The sequence below is a fragment of the Chiloscyllium plagiosum genome, unplaced genomic scaffold (genome assembly GCF_037043375.1).
Source record: "Chiloscyllium plagiosum isolate Xiang-an unplaced genomic scaffold, Cpla_swu_hap1 HiC_scaffold_35, whole genome shotgun sequence".
Classification (NCBI taxonomy): Eukaryota; Metazoa; Chordata; class Chondrichthyes; order Orectolobiformes; family Hemiscylliidae; genus Chiloscyllium; species Chiloscyllium plagiosum.
This window is the reverse complement of record NW_028270173.1, coordinates 66,094,583-66,109,595: the sequence shown is the minus strand read 5'-3', so window position 1 is coordinate 66,109,595 and position 15,013 is coordinate 66,094,583. Positions and strand designations below refer to the sequence as shown.

The 15,013-nt window shown below is 45.5% G+C and overlaps 1 protein-coding gene across 1 annotated transcript in view; it reads right to left on the bottom strand.

The window, feature by feature from the left end:
• The window catches only part of LOC122541282 (protein phosphatase 1 regulatory subunit 1A-like), an 82,594-nt gene that overhangs the window by 10,848 nt on the left and 56,733 nt on the right, over nucleotides 1–15,013 (bottom strand). The window contains exon 4 of the mRNA XM_043677906.2: nucleotides 4,401–4,464. Within this exon, the coding sequence (XP_043533841.1) occupies nucleotides 4,401–4,464 (64 nt within the window). The remainder of the gene's footprint in view (nucleotides 1–4,400; nucleotides 4,465–15,013) is intronic.

Genomic DNA, 15,013 nt, shown 5'->3' with positions numbered 1-15,013 from the left:
ACAGCCCAAGTGAATATATCATTCAGGGATTTTGGAGGCAGGGTGAGAATTCTGTGCACAGGGGCAGAGGTGCTCTGTTTGCTTTTTTGGCTCAGAGTTATAAACTCAGTTATATACTGAAAAAAAATTAGGAGTTTTTAAAGAAAACAAATTAAGAACTAAGTAATTTAAATTGAGGTACAGGGCTAGATGATGTGCTATACCTGCGTAATGTGAGAGCTGGTGGACCCCATTGAGGTTCACATTGACCACATCGACAGCAAGTCGCTTGAGAACTCCTGCTCAGGGTTGATGAGCTGGAGTCTGAGCTTTGAACACTGCAACACAGCAAGGGGAGGGAGATTGACCGGGACGCTATGTTTCAGGAGGCAGCCACACCCTCTTTGATTAACTACTCTGATTCAGTCAGTCATCAGGGAAAGCAGGATGTGGGGCAGGTCGAGGGACTCACAAGATAGCACTGAAACAGCCTCAGTCCTTGAACTTGTCTAACAGGTTTGAGATATTTCTCACTGTTTGGATGAGACTTTGGGTGGATATGGGCCAGATGCAAGCAGGTGGGACTAATTTTGTTTGGGATTATGGTTGGCATAGACTGATTGGACCAAAGGGTCTGTTTCTGTGCTGGATGAATTCATAAGAAGATGAACAAACTGATCATAGTATCATGGTACAAGGAGCTATTCAAGAGGGAATGAGAAAAGAGAAATGTAGCAACAATCGAGGATAGTATAGTTAGGGGAAGAGATTCAGTTCTCTGTCACCAGTATTAAGTGTCCCAAGTTGCTCAGCATCTGGGCAGCATGGTGGCTCAGTGGTTAGCACTGCTGCCTCACAGTACCAGGGACCCAGGTTCAATTCCCGCCGCGGGCAACTGTCTGTGTGGAGTTTGAACATTCTCCCCATGTGGGTTTGCTCCGGTCTCCTCCCACGGTCCGAAGATGCGCAAGATAGGTGAATAGGCCATGCTAAATTACCTGTAGTGTTAGGTGGATTAGTCAGGGGTAAATAGAGGGGAATGTATCTGGGTGGATTGCTCTTCAGAGGGTCGGTGTGGACTTGTTGGGCCGAAGGGCCTGTTTCTACACTGTTGGGAATCTAATCTAATCAGAATATTTTATTTGGGGTGCAAACGAAATTGGAGTGGGGGAAAGATCAAATGATCATGGTCCAGCAATATAGGAAGAAAGAGGAAAGAGGTTTTGTTGAGGGAATATGAGCAGCTAGGGACTAAATTTTGAAAAACCAAAAATAATGTTAACCTCTGGATTACTGCCTGAACCATGAGCTGATTGGCATATAGTGAACAAGGTTAAAGAGGTAAAGGTGTGGCTCAAAGATTGGTGTGGGAAAAATGGGTTTGAGTTCATACATTGGCACTAATAGTAGGGAGTGAAGGAGCTGTATTTATGAGATGGGCTCGACCTAAATCACGCTGGGACAAATAACCTGGTGAATGACATTACTAGGAGAAAGTGAGGACTGCAGATGCTGGAGATCAGAGTCGAGAGTGTGGTGCTGGAAAAGCACAGCAGGTCAGGCAGCATCCAAGGAGCAGGAGAATCGACATTTCTTGCATAAACCCTTCATCAGGAATGAGGCTTGTGGGCTTGGGGGCTGGGAGATAAATGGGGGGAAAGGAGCTGAGAAGACAATAAGTAGATGAAGGTGGTGGTGAAGATGATAGGTCGGAGAGGAGGGTGGAACGGATAGATGGGAAAGATGATGGACATGTCAAGAGGGCCATGCTGAGTTAGAGGCTTGGGACTGGGACAAAGTGGGGGGAGGTGAAATGAGGAAACTGGTAAAATCCGCACTAATCCTGTGTGGTCAAAGGGTCCCATGGCAGAAGGTGAGGAGTTCTTCCTCCTGGCATTGGGCGGTTAGGGTTTGGTGATGCAGGAGGCCAGGACCTGCATGTCCTTCGTGGAATGGAGGGGGTGTTGAAGGGTTCAGCCATGGGGCAGTGGGATTGGTTGGTGCGGGTGTCCCAGAGATGCTCTCAGAAATGATCTGTAAATTGGCGTCCTGTCTCCCCAATGTAGAGGAGACCACATCAGGTGCAATGGGTACGGTAGGGGACATTTGTGGAGGTACAGGTGAATTTCTGTCGGATGTGGAAGGATCCTTTTGTGCCCTGGACGGATGTGAAGGGGAGTGGTGTGGGTGCAGGTTTTGAACTTCCTGCAGTGGCAGGGCAAGGTGCAGGGAGTGGGGTGTGGGCTGGTGGGTGGATCTGATAAGAGGGTCACAGAAGGAATGGTCTCTCTGAAACACTGATAGGGATGGGGAGGCAAATATATCCCTCATGATGGGGTTTGTTTATCGGTGGCAGGAGAGGGGGAGGATGATGCGATGTATACGGAAGTTGGTGGGGTGGAAGGTGAGGACCTTGTTGCAGTTGGAGGGGTAGAGGTCAAGGGCAAAAGTGTGGGAAGTGGAGGAGATGCAATGGAGGGCATCATCGATCACATGGGAGGGGAATTTGCAGTCTTTAAAGAAGGAGGCTATCCGGGATGTTCTATGATGGAATTGATCTTGGGATCAGAAGCTAGAGGAATTGGGAATAAGTGATGGTGTTTTTACAGGATTCAGGGTGGGAGGAGGTGTAAAACAGGTAGCTGCGAGAGTCCGTGGATTTGTAGTAGATGTCCGTGGTCAGTCAGTCGCCAGAAATGGAGATGGTGAGGTCCAGGAGGGTAGGGTGAGGGGTGTCCGAGATGGCCCAGGTGAGTTTGAGGTCCAGGTAAAAAGTGTTAATGAAATTGATAAATTGTTCAACTTCCATGTGGGAGCATGAGGTAGTGCCGATACAGTCACTGATGTAGCGGAGGAGCAAGTGGGGGATGGCCCCGGTGCAGCTGCGGAAGATGGACAGTTCCATGTGCCCGACAAAGAGACAGGCATAGCTGGCACTCATGCGGGTGCCCATGGCTATCCCTTTGGTTTGGAGGAAGTGGGAGGATTAGAAGGTGAAGTTGTTGAGGGTCAGGGCTAGTTCAGCCAAGCAGATGAGGGTGTCAGTGGAAGGGTGATGGTTGGGATGGTGTGAAAGGAAGAAACAGAGCACTTGGAAGCCTTTGTCATGGTGGATCGATGTGTACAGGGACTCTATGTCCATGGTGAAGATAAGGCATAGGAGGTCAGGGAAACGGAAGTCTTGGAGGAGGTGAGCAGCATGAGTGGTGTCCCGACTGTCGGTGAGGAAGTCCTGGACTAAGGGGGACAGGACAGTGGTTGGGGTGAAATCCTGAGATCAATCACATTACTAGGACAGTGATTTAAACTAAATAGGTCGTGGGGTGGGGTTAAGTTGCATGTACAATTATGGACAAAGTTAAAGGTGAAGGAAGGGTAAGAAAAGGTTATTAATGGCTCCAGAACAACTCATAGAACAAGAGAGTCTGGAAGGAGTGAGGAATCTAACTTGAGGCACAGCAGATAAGGAGATAAATGTTAGAAGGAGGGGCGGTCAACGCAGGACTGAGGACGGTGTACGTAATGCGCACAAGATATGAAACAAGGTAAATGAACTTGTCGCGCAGACTGAAATTGGCTGAAATGATGTTGTGGACATCATACAATGTTTAGAGGATGAAGGGTGATCTATTTAAACTGACAGAATACTGAGAGACCTGGATACTTGAGAAGATGTTTGTAGGAGAGACCTAGGGGTACAACCTCAGAGTGTAGGGACAACCGTTTGGAACTAAGATGAGGAGAAATTTCTTCAACCTGAGATGGATCAGTCTGTAGAACTCATTGCTGTAGAGATTGTGGAGGACAAGTCACGGAGTGTTTGAAGACAGAGATACATAGATACTTGATTAGTTAGGGAATCAATGGTTATGGGATGAGGCAGGAGAATGAAGTTGAGAAACACGTCGGCCATTATCGAATGGTGGAGCAGACTCAATGGATCTAACAGTCTATTTCTATACCCGTGGTCTTAAGGTCTTATGTGTTTTTCTTCAATTTTTTTTAGTGTGAAGGAAGTCACCATGCATTCTTTGTAGCACTACAGAACATCAGTCCAATCAGCACAATCTCTACTTATAGGACTGTCCTGCTATTAGTGGAAGATATCTGCTAACATTAATTACATATCCTATATTAAAATACTATCCCATGATATGGAGACAAAGTTATACACAGTACCTTAAGATCGGTCTAAGCCAGTTCCTCCAAAATTGAGGCGAAATCTCATTACACCCGCACTCAAATCCTCTTGCAATAAAGGCCAACAATGCATTAGCCTTCCTAATTCATTGCAAAACAAATGCTTTTCACGAATAAAAAACCCTCATATATACCTAACCCATCTCCCTCAGTAAAATTCCATCCACATACTTTGATGTTTCTGCACCCCTTGGTTCAATACCAATCCCTTGTTGACAGACCTGTCATAGTGTCAGATGTGGGGAAACTCCTTCGTTTCTCTTTACGGGAGGACACTTTGGAAGGCTGCAAAGAAAAGGGAAAATCATTTAGCTTTTAGTGAAATCAATTTGGCATGTGTAATTGTTACAATTTGATTTTGGTTAGTTTCCCAAGTTTAGTTCTGAGTCCGGTATTGCTGAATTCTACATAACACTAACAATTTGAAGGAACTTTAAATTAATTAAGTAAATAGAACACAATGAAGTTAAAAACTCACATCACATCCATTTAGGATTCACGCAAAACCACTCCTTTTTGTTAACACAGCTGATCTCCTCAAATCTTTCATTCAAATTTAGTGTTTAGCTCTATTCTCAGTCAGAGTTGAGTTTGGGGATACAGTTCAATTACTGAGTAACAGCTGCTTTGTTACTTCTATTATTTGGCCCAGAGTGAAAAGTCTATACATTATTCCACTAATCTTCCAATTTTTTTATTGGGACATAGGAATCAGACAGTCAGCTTCTGAACATTTAACTGACTCTTGGATAGGCTCATGAAAGATAGTATAATGAAGGGTATGTCTGATCCTAGGGTCTGATCCTAGAGTAGGATGAAAGGTCAGCACGATGTTCAGGGCTGAAGGGCCTGTACTATGCTGTACTGTTATAAGTTCTATGTCCATATAATACAACAAGTAAAGATAATACAATGAGCAAAAGGAATAATAAATTATTTACTTGTACAAGGTTGGAAATGTGTTGCTGGAAAAGCACAGCAGGTCAGGCAGCATCCAGGGAACAGGAGAATCGACGTTTCGGGCATAAGCCCTTCCTGAAGAAGGGCTTATGCCCGAAATGTCGATTCTCCTGTTCCCTGGATGCTGCCTGACCTGCTGTGCTTTTCCAGCAACACATTTCCAGCTCTGATCTCCAGCATCTGCAGACCTCACTTTCTCCTACTTGTACAAGGTAACAGTTTTGATGTGGACATGAATATTATGTCCAGATACATCAATGGTTAGAAATAAATTTAGACCAAAGAATAAATGCTGACATTGCAGAATAGCACAGAATCATATGGCTAATACATAGGAAGCACACTTTAGCACTGATTCCTGAATGGGGTGCACATCCACACAGTAACCACAGTGACTGTTGAAATACATGCACACTGATCCAAGTGAGTGCATGCCACCACCCTAATAGATTAGATTAGATTACTTACGGTGTGGAAACAGGCCCTTCGGCCCAACAAGTCCACACCGCCCCGCCGAAGCGCAACCCACCCATACCCCTACATTTACCCCTTACCTAACACTACGGGCAATTTAGCGTGGCCAATTCACCTAACCTGCACATCTTTGGACTGTGAGAGGAAACCGGAGCACCCGGAGGAAACCCACGCAGACACGGGGAGAATGTGCAAACTCCACACAGTTAGTCGCCTGAGGCGGGAATTGAACCCAGGTCTCTGGCGCTGTGAGGCAGCAGTGTGAACCACTGTGCCACCGTGCCGCCCACAACTGGCAGTTAACAACACATTGACCATATTGAGTGGCATTAATTGAAGCACTGGACACACAGAGGCACGCCTGAACATACTGACACTGGTTACGGAGAATAATGTACTTAGCCTCACACTAATGAATAGTAACTAACAGATGCACACAGATTGCAAGGAAAGAAAAGAGGATAAAACTGAGGGAATCAAATTTAAAACTGCGACTACTGGAAAGAAGAAACCAAAACAGAAATTGAGGCAAAGACTCAACCAGTTTGGCAGCATCTGCGCAGAGAAAGCAGAGCTAACGGGGTGGCACAGTGACTCAGCGGTTAGCACTGCTGCCTCACAGCACCAGGGTCCCAGGTTCGATTCCAGCTTCGGGCAACTGTCTGTATGGAATTTGCAAATTCTCCCTTTGTCTGCCTGTGTTTTCTCCCACAGTCCAAAGTTGTGCAGGGTCACCTGAATTGGCCATGCTAAATTGCCCATAGTGTTAGGTGCATTAGTCAGAGGGAAACGGGTCTGGGTGGGTTACTCCACAGATGGTCGGTGTGGACTGGTTGGGATGAAGGGCAAGGATGAAGATGCATTTGAGATGAAGAAAGTGGGAGAATGGAATAGAGACTTTACAGGAAGCAGCGTGTGAGGATGTATAGTGAAGGTAACTGAAAGCGTTGATGGGTCTGTAGTGGATATTGTTGGCCAGCCTATCCCCAGAAATGGGAACAGAGGTGTCAAGGAAGAGAAGTTTACTCAGTGATGGACCAGGTGATGGTGAGAGCAGGGTGGAAACTTAAAGTGAAATTCCAGAGGAGAGAAGGAAACAGCACCAACGATGTAACTGACGTACTGGAGAAAGAATTGTGGGTGGGGGCTCAAACAGGTCTGGAACAAGGAATATTCAATGTAACCAACAAGGACACAGGCAGATGCCAATACCAAAGGCCACACCTTTGACCTGAAGAAAGTAGGAGGAGTTTATGGAGATGTTCTTCAAAGAAAAGATGAGCTCAGCCAGGTGGAGGAAAGTGGTGGTGGATCGAGATCATTCAGATAGTTTTCGTTAGGAAGAAGCAGAGTGCACTGAGACAACCCGAATGTGGGATAGACAAGTAAAGGGATTGCATGTCTCTGGTAAAGAGGTGGCTGGAGCCTGCAAACTACAAATATTGAAACTGGTGTAAAGTGTCAGAAGAACCATTGATCTATGTAGTTAGGGACTGGACAAGGGAAGAAAACATCGAGTTGAGTTGGAAGAGGTGTGTTCTGTGGGGTAGGAGCAAGCAGAAACAATGGGCCTGCCTGGCCAATCCTGTTTATCGACTTTGGGAGTAGAAGGTGGCTGGGCAGTGTAGGGGGCTTATGAGCTTGGAGGGGAGATCACTTATGAAATGAGATGAGTAATCGCTGTGGACACAATAGCATGGTGTTCAACAGTGGGGTCATGTACAAGAAGAGAGGAGGAGGTGTCTGAGAATTAGCATCTCACTTCTAGAATGTACAGATCGGTACAACAGCACCATCTTCTCAGCAGGCTTGATTACAAAGTCAGGGATGGATCGGATGAGTTCAAATCAGTAAGTATGGCAGAGAAATTAAAGTGACCAAGTGGGCAAATAGCTTAATTTAGACAAATGTGAGTTGCTGCTTTTTGGTAAGGGAAATCTGGGCAGGGCACTTACACTAAATGGTAAGGTTCAGGGGAGTGTTGCCAAACAAAGAGACCTTGACATGCAGGTTCATAGTTACTTGTAAGTGGAGTTGCAGGCGAAAAAAAGTGAAGAAGGATTTGATGTGGCTTGCCTTTATTGGTCAGAGCACTGAGTATTAGAATTGGGTGCCATGTTGCAGCTGTATAAGACATTGTTTCGGCTACTTTTGAACACTGTTTAATTCTGGTCTCCCTACTAAAGGAATAATAATGTGAAATTTGAAAGGGTTCAAAATATAGTGATTAGGATTCAGCACTTTCACCACCACATCCCGGGTTTGATTCCCGGTCAGAGAATGCTGCTTTGCTAGATTATATTCATTAATGTATGAGGGCGACTCAGTGGTTAGCACTGCTGCTTCACAGCGCCAGGGACCCAGGTTCAATTCCCGCCTCAGGCAACTGTCTGTGTAGAGTTTGCACATTCTCCCTGTGTCTGTGTGGGTTTCCTTCAGGTTTCCTCCAGTTTCCTCCTACAATCCAAAAATGTGCAGGTCAGGTGAATTGGCCATGCTAAATTGCCTGTAATGTTAGGTGCATTAGTCAGAGGGGAATGGGTCTGGGTGGGTTACTCTTCGGAGGGTTGCTGTGAACTTTGTTGGGCCGAAGACCCTGTTTCCACACTGTAGGGAATCTAATCTAAAATCTAATCAATTTACAAAGATGTTGCCAGCATTGCAATGTTTGAGCAACAGGGAGAGGCTGAACAGGCTGTGGATATTTTTCCTGGAATGTTGGAGGCTGAGGGTTGATCTTCAAAGGGGTTTAATAAACCCATAAGGGGCATGGATAAGTCTCTTCCTCAGGGTAGGGGAGTCCCAAACTAAAGGGCTTATGTTTAACATGACAGGGGATAGGTATTAAAGGGACAACCATTTCACACAGAAGCTGGTGGGGGGTGTGTATGGAATGAGATGCCAGAGGAGATGGTGGAGACTAGCGCAGTTACAACATTTAATAGGCATCTGAATGGGTATATGAATAAGTAAGTGTTTAGGAGAGGGAATGGAGTCAGACAGAAGGAGGAATTTTCCAGTGGTGCATGGGTATCACTAAGTTGTTGCATCTTGCAGCCCTTCATGCCTGAAAGGAAAACATTATACACTTAATGGTAATGTCCTAGGGACTGTTGCTGAACAAAGAGACCTTGGAGTGCAGGATCATAGCTCCTTGAAAGTGGAGTCGCAGGTAGATAGGATAGTGAAGAAGGCATTTGGTATGCTTTCCTTTATTGGTCAGAATTTGAGTACTCAGGACGTTGTGAAACTTGAAAGGGTTCAGAAAAAATTTACAAGGATATTGATGGGGTTGGAGGATTTGGGCTATAGGGAGAGGTTGAATAGGCTGGGGCTGTTTTCCTTGGAAGGTCAGAGGCTGAGGGGTGACCTTATAGAAGTTTGTAAGATCATGGGGGGCACAGATAGGATAAATAGATAAAGTGCTTTTCCTGAGGTGGAGGAGTCCAGAACTAGAGGGCACAGGTTTAGGGTGAGAAGGGAAAGATTTCAAAGAGACCTAACGGGGCAACTTTTTCATGCAGAGGGTAGTACGTGTATGGAATGAGCTGCCAGGGGAAGTGATGGAGGCTGGTACAATTACAACATTTAAAAGGCATTTGGATGGGTATATGAATAGGAAGGGTTTGGAGGGATATGGGCCGGGTGCTGGCAGGTGGGACAAGATTGGGTAGAGATATCTGGTCGGCATGGACAGGTTGGACCAAAGGGTCTGTTTCCGTGCTGTATATTTCTATGACTCTATTTCTGAGCCAGTGGATAAAGTGGAACTGGAGGGCACTACCTAACACATGCAAACACACTGAGAGAGACACTGATCACAGTGATTAACATTCTCATTCATTTATCTTAGTGAGTAACACAGTAAGTAAGCAACTAGTATTTATAGGATATTCACACACTGACTACACTAATGGTCACAACAGATAAACACAAACTGATCACAGTGAGTACCACATTCACACATTGATCATAGTAACACACTCAGCAATCACAGTAAATAAGACACACCTACCGGCCACAGTATGTAACACACTTGCCCATGGACTACACTGAGTTACACACACAAACACTTATAACAGGGTGTGACACTAACTCACAGATCAGAAACACTGAGAAAAAGAAAACATTCGCAAATTTACTAAAGTAACAAACTCAAAAATTGATCACAGTGAGTATCAGAATCAAAAACTGTTTACAGGAAGTAGAATGGTCCTGGAGGATTAGAAGCATGGTGGCTCAGTGGTTAGCACTGCTGCCTCACAGCACCAGGGTCCCAGGTTTGATTCCAGCATCGGGTGACTGTCTGTGTGAAGTTTGCACACTTTCCCTGTCCAAAGATGTGCAGGCCAGATGAATTGGCCATGCTAAATTGCCCATAGTGTTAGGTGCATTAGTCAGAGGGAAATGAGTCTGGGTGGGTTACTCTTTGGAGGGTAGGTGTGGACTTGTTGGGCCATAGGACCTGTTTCCACACTGTAGGGAATCTAATCTAATCTAAAACTCAATATGACACTCTAATTCAAAAAGGGAGGGAGGCAAGAAATAGGTCATTGAGTCATAGAATCATAGTTATGAAAGCTAATTTTCACAGAATCCCTACACTGTGGAAGCAGCCATTCAGCCCACTGAGTTCACATTGGCCCTCACAGTAGCATCCCACTCTAAATCCCATAAACCAGTGTTCCTCACTTGGCTAATACACTGACCCTGGACGCTATGGACAATTTAGCATGGCCAATCCAACAAACTAGAACATCTTTGGATTGTGGAAGGAATTCACACAGATAGTCATCCAAGGCGAAAATTGAACCCAGGTCCCTGGTGCTGCGATGCTTAATGAGTACTTTACATCAATATTCACCAAGGAGAGGGACATGACAAATGTTGAGGTTAGGGATAGATGTTTGATTACTCAAGGTCAAGTCAGCATAAGAAGCGAGGAAGTGTTGGGTAATCTAAAAGGCATTAAGGTGGAAAAGGCCCCAGGCCCAGATGAGATCTATGCCAGGTTACTGAGGGAAACGATGGGGGAAATAGCTGGGGCCTTAACAGATATCTTTGCAGCATCCTTGAACACAGGTGAGGTACCGGAGAATTGCAAATGTTGTCCCCTTGTCTAAGAAGGGTTGCAGGGATAATCCAGGTTATTATAGACCAGTGAGCCTGACGTCAGTGGTAGGGAAGCTGCTAGAGAAGATACTGAGGGACAGGATAGATTCCCACTTGGAAGAAAATGGGCTTAACGGTGACAGGCAGCATGGTTTTGTGCAGGGAACTTACCAACTTAATAGAATGCTTTGAGAAAGTGACAAAGTTGATTGATGAGGGAAAGGTTGCAGATATCATATACATGGACTTCAGTAAGGTGTTAGATAAGTTCCCCATGTAATACTGATGGAGAAACTGAAGTTGCATGGGGTCCAGAGTGTACTAGCTAGATGGATAGAGAACTAGCTGGGCAACAGAAGACAGAGAATAGTAGTGGAAGGGAGTTTCTCAAAATGGCGAACTGTGACCAGTGGTGTTCTGCAGGGACCCATGTTGGGACCACTGTTGTTTTTTATATACAGAACTGATCTGGAGGAAGGTGTAGGTGGCCTGATTAGCAAGTCTGCAGATGACATGAAGATTGGTGGAGTAGCAGATAGTGAAGGGGACTGTCAGAGAATGTAGCAGATTATAGATAAATTGGAGAGTTGGGCAGAGAGATAGCAGATGGAATTCAATCCAGGCAAATGCGAGGTGATGCATTTTGGAAAATCCAAAAGTGAACTCCCGAACAACCTCGAGTATCTGAACAGCAATAATCAGAATTTTGGATTATCGAAACAAGATCTCAAGGTCCCGTAAAAACATTACATCAAAGAGGTGTTACTGACACTGGCGCGATGGTCGCATCTTTTGTTCATAATGATTAAAAGTGAATTTGAATTATCTGTACTGAAGAACACGTGAAAACGCTGGCAAACACAAGCACCTCAAGCGGCAGCAATTGGATTATTTTTTACGTAAGGGTTAGTTACATAGCCCTTTTCTAAAGTAAGTGTTTTATTCCCTTCATTTCACTGGGCCGTTCATGAAAAAAAGGGCAGAGAAAGTCAATGCATGAGCAAGGCGGTGCTTCTGTCTTTCTATCATGACATTGAGTTCAGTGGAAACTGACAAATGTTCTTGTGATTTTAGAAACTGTTCAGGACCTTGTTTAATGCTTAGATTTCCATATTTATGTGATGATGAGGGTTTAATCCTTCGCAGTTTAACCAGACTTGTGTAACATGCTCCTCGCAGCTTGTAATGTTGCTCTAGTAATATTTTCTGCCGCTAAAATACCAAGATACTTCTGAACAATAAAAGATAAAAACCTGCAATTTGCAGAATTCAAAGATTACTTCATTTGAATAGCAGACTCATCAAAATTATAGATTTAAACAAACTCTCTGGTAGAGCACAGCATTAGATCCTCAAATCTCCTCCAGAAATATATAGAGTGCTTAAGGAATATTTGAGGATTTGGCCTCCACCTCAATGAATTTTATTTACATTAAAGGTGATTTTATTTGTAAAATATCATGAATTTTTAAGGAATATCCAGTGTTTGTAACACATTTTATCAATTGAATGAAATAAAAACTCCCTAAACATGCTTTTTTACATTCAGTATGGCTTCTTGGTATATGATCAGATCAGTTACCCAAACAAAATCCTCCCCGCCTGTCTCATTCGGATAATTGAGGCTGTTCTGTACATGGTAAATGGAAAAGCCCTGGGGAAAATTGATGTACAGAGAGATCTGGGTGTTCAGGTCCATTATACCCTGAAGGTCACAATGCAGATCCTTCATCGAACGGGGTATTGAGTACAAGAGTTGGCAGGTCATGTTGCAGTTGTCTAGGACTTTGGTTCAGCCACATTTGGAATACAGTGTACAATTCTGGTCGCCACATTACCAAAAGGATGTGGATGCTTTGGAGAGGGTGCATAGGAGGTTCACCAGGATGATGCCTAGTATGGAGGGTGCTAACTATGAGGAGAGGTTGACAGGGAGGATAGAAAGAAACATTTTCCCAGAGTCAGGGACTCAATTATTAGGGGTCACAAGTTCAAGGTGAGAGAGGAAAAGTTTAAGAGACGTGCATAATAAGTTCTTTACACAGAGGGTGGTAGGTACCTGGAACACATTGCCAGCAGAGGTGGAAGAGGTGGGCACGGTAGCATCATCTCTACTACAAACCTACCGACTCCCACAGCTACCTGGACTTCACCTCCTCCCATCCTGCCCCCTGTAAAAACGCCATCCCATTCTCCCAATTCCTTCGTCTCCGCCGCATCTGCTCCCAGGAGGACCAGTTCAAAATACGTACAACACAGATGGCCTCCTTCTTCAAGGACCGCAATTTCCCCCCCGACGTGGTCGACGGTGCCCTCCACCGCATCTCCTCCACTTCCCGCTCCTCCGCCCTTGAGCCACGCCCCTCCAACCGCCACCAGGACAGAACCCCACTGGTCCTCACCTACCACCCCACCAATCTCCATGTACAGCGCATCATCCACCGTCACTTCCGCCACCTCCAAACAGACCCCAGCACCAAGGATATATTTCCCTCCCCTCCCCTATCAGCTTTCCGTAGAGACCACTCCCTCCGCGACTCCCTTGTCAGATCCACACCCCCCACCGACCCAACCTCCACTCCCGGCACCTTCCCTTGCAACCGCAGGAGGTGCAACACTTGCGCCCACACCTCCCCCCTCACTTCTCTCCAAGGCCCCAAGGGAAACTTCCATATCCGCCACAGATTCACCTGCACCTCCACCCACATTATCTACTGCATCCGCTGCAGCCGGTGTGGCCTCCTCTATATTGGGGAGACAGGCCGCCTACTTGCGGAGCGATTCAGAGAGCACCTCTGGGCCACCCGGACGAACCAACCCAACCAACCTGTGGCACAGCATTTCAACTCCCCCTCCCACTCCACCGAGGATATGCAGGTCATTGGACTCATCCACCGCCAAACCACAACAACCCGACGGTCGGAGGAGGAGCGTCTTATCTTCCGACTGGGAACCCTCCAACCGCAGGGGATGAACTTGGACTTCACCAGTTTCTTCATCCCCCCTCCCCCCACCTTGTCTCAGCCGAATCCCTCCAGCCCGGCACCGCCTTCCTGACCTGCAGTCTTCTTCTTGACCTCTCCGCCTCCATCCTACTCCGACCTATCACCCTCACCTTGACCTCTTTCCACCTATCACATTTCCAACTCCCCTCCTCCAAGTCCCTCCTCCCTACCTTTTATCTTCTCCTGCTGAACACTCTCTGCTCATTCCTGAAGAAGGGCCTGTGCCCGAAACGTCGAATCTCCTGTTCCCTGGATGCTGCCTGACCTGCTGTGCTGTTCCAGCAATAAAGTTTCAACTTTGATCTCCAGCATCTGCAGACCTCACTTTCTCCACGGTAGCATCATTTAAGATGTATCTAGACAGATACATGAATGGGCAGGGAGCAGAGGGATGTAGACCCTTTGAATATAGGTGGCACGTTTAGATAGAGGATCTGGATTGGCGCAGGCTTGGAGGGCTGAAGGGCCTGTCCTATGCTGTAATTTACTTTGTTCTTTGTTTTTTTGAGGTAGCAGTGCTAACCACTGCGCTACCCCTGATAAAGACTTTGTCAAATACTCGAAGAGAAAATAAAAGTAATTATGGTGAACAAGAAGAAATATTGGAACAGAAATCCTGTCAAAGAGAAGAGCAGAACTTCTTCAAGACAAACATACCTGGAAGAAGTTAAAGATCACACACCACCAGGTTAGAGTCCACTAGGTTTATTTGGAAGCACTAGCTTTCGAGGCACTGCCTCTTCATCAGGTGGTTGTGAAACAGAACTATAACACACAGAATGTATAGCAAAAGGGTTACAGTGTCAAGGAGCTGTAATGATATATTAAACAAATATTGATTATGTCTTTCATCTTTTAGAATGGGATATGCTAGTTTCGGTTCTCTAATATATAAATCCCAGAACTCCCTTTAAGTTACATTCTCAAGGTAGCTTCAGCTTTTCTAACAATAGGTGCCGTCTCAGCTCAGACAATGCCTTAAAGGTGTGACGTTAAAGTCTGTCTGTGTCCCAATGTTGAGTCAGGCTGGTTCTCTTTCTAAAGTGGGACTCACAGAATCTTACATGGGTTTATGCAGTTTTTGAGCAAATTAAATTTAATTCTGCAAATACAATTTTTTTTATATGTGTGCACGTGCAGGAAGCACAGCGTGAGTGTTTACATGTGAGTGCGCACATGTGGGTGTGAGGGCATGGAAGAGTGTGTGTATGTGTGTGTAAGCTTGGTCAAGTATGTGTGGGAATGCGAACAAAGAAAATTTAAGCCCAGGAACAGGCCCTTTG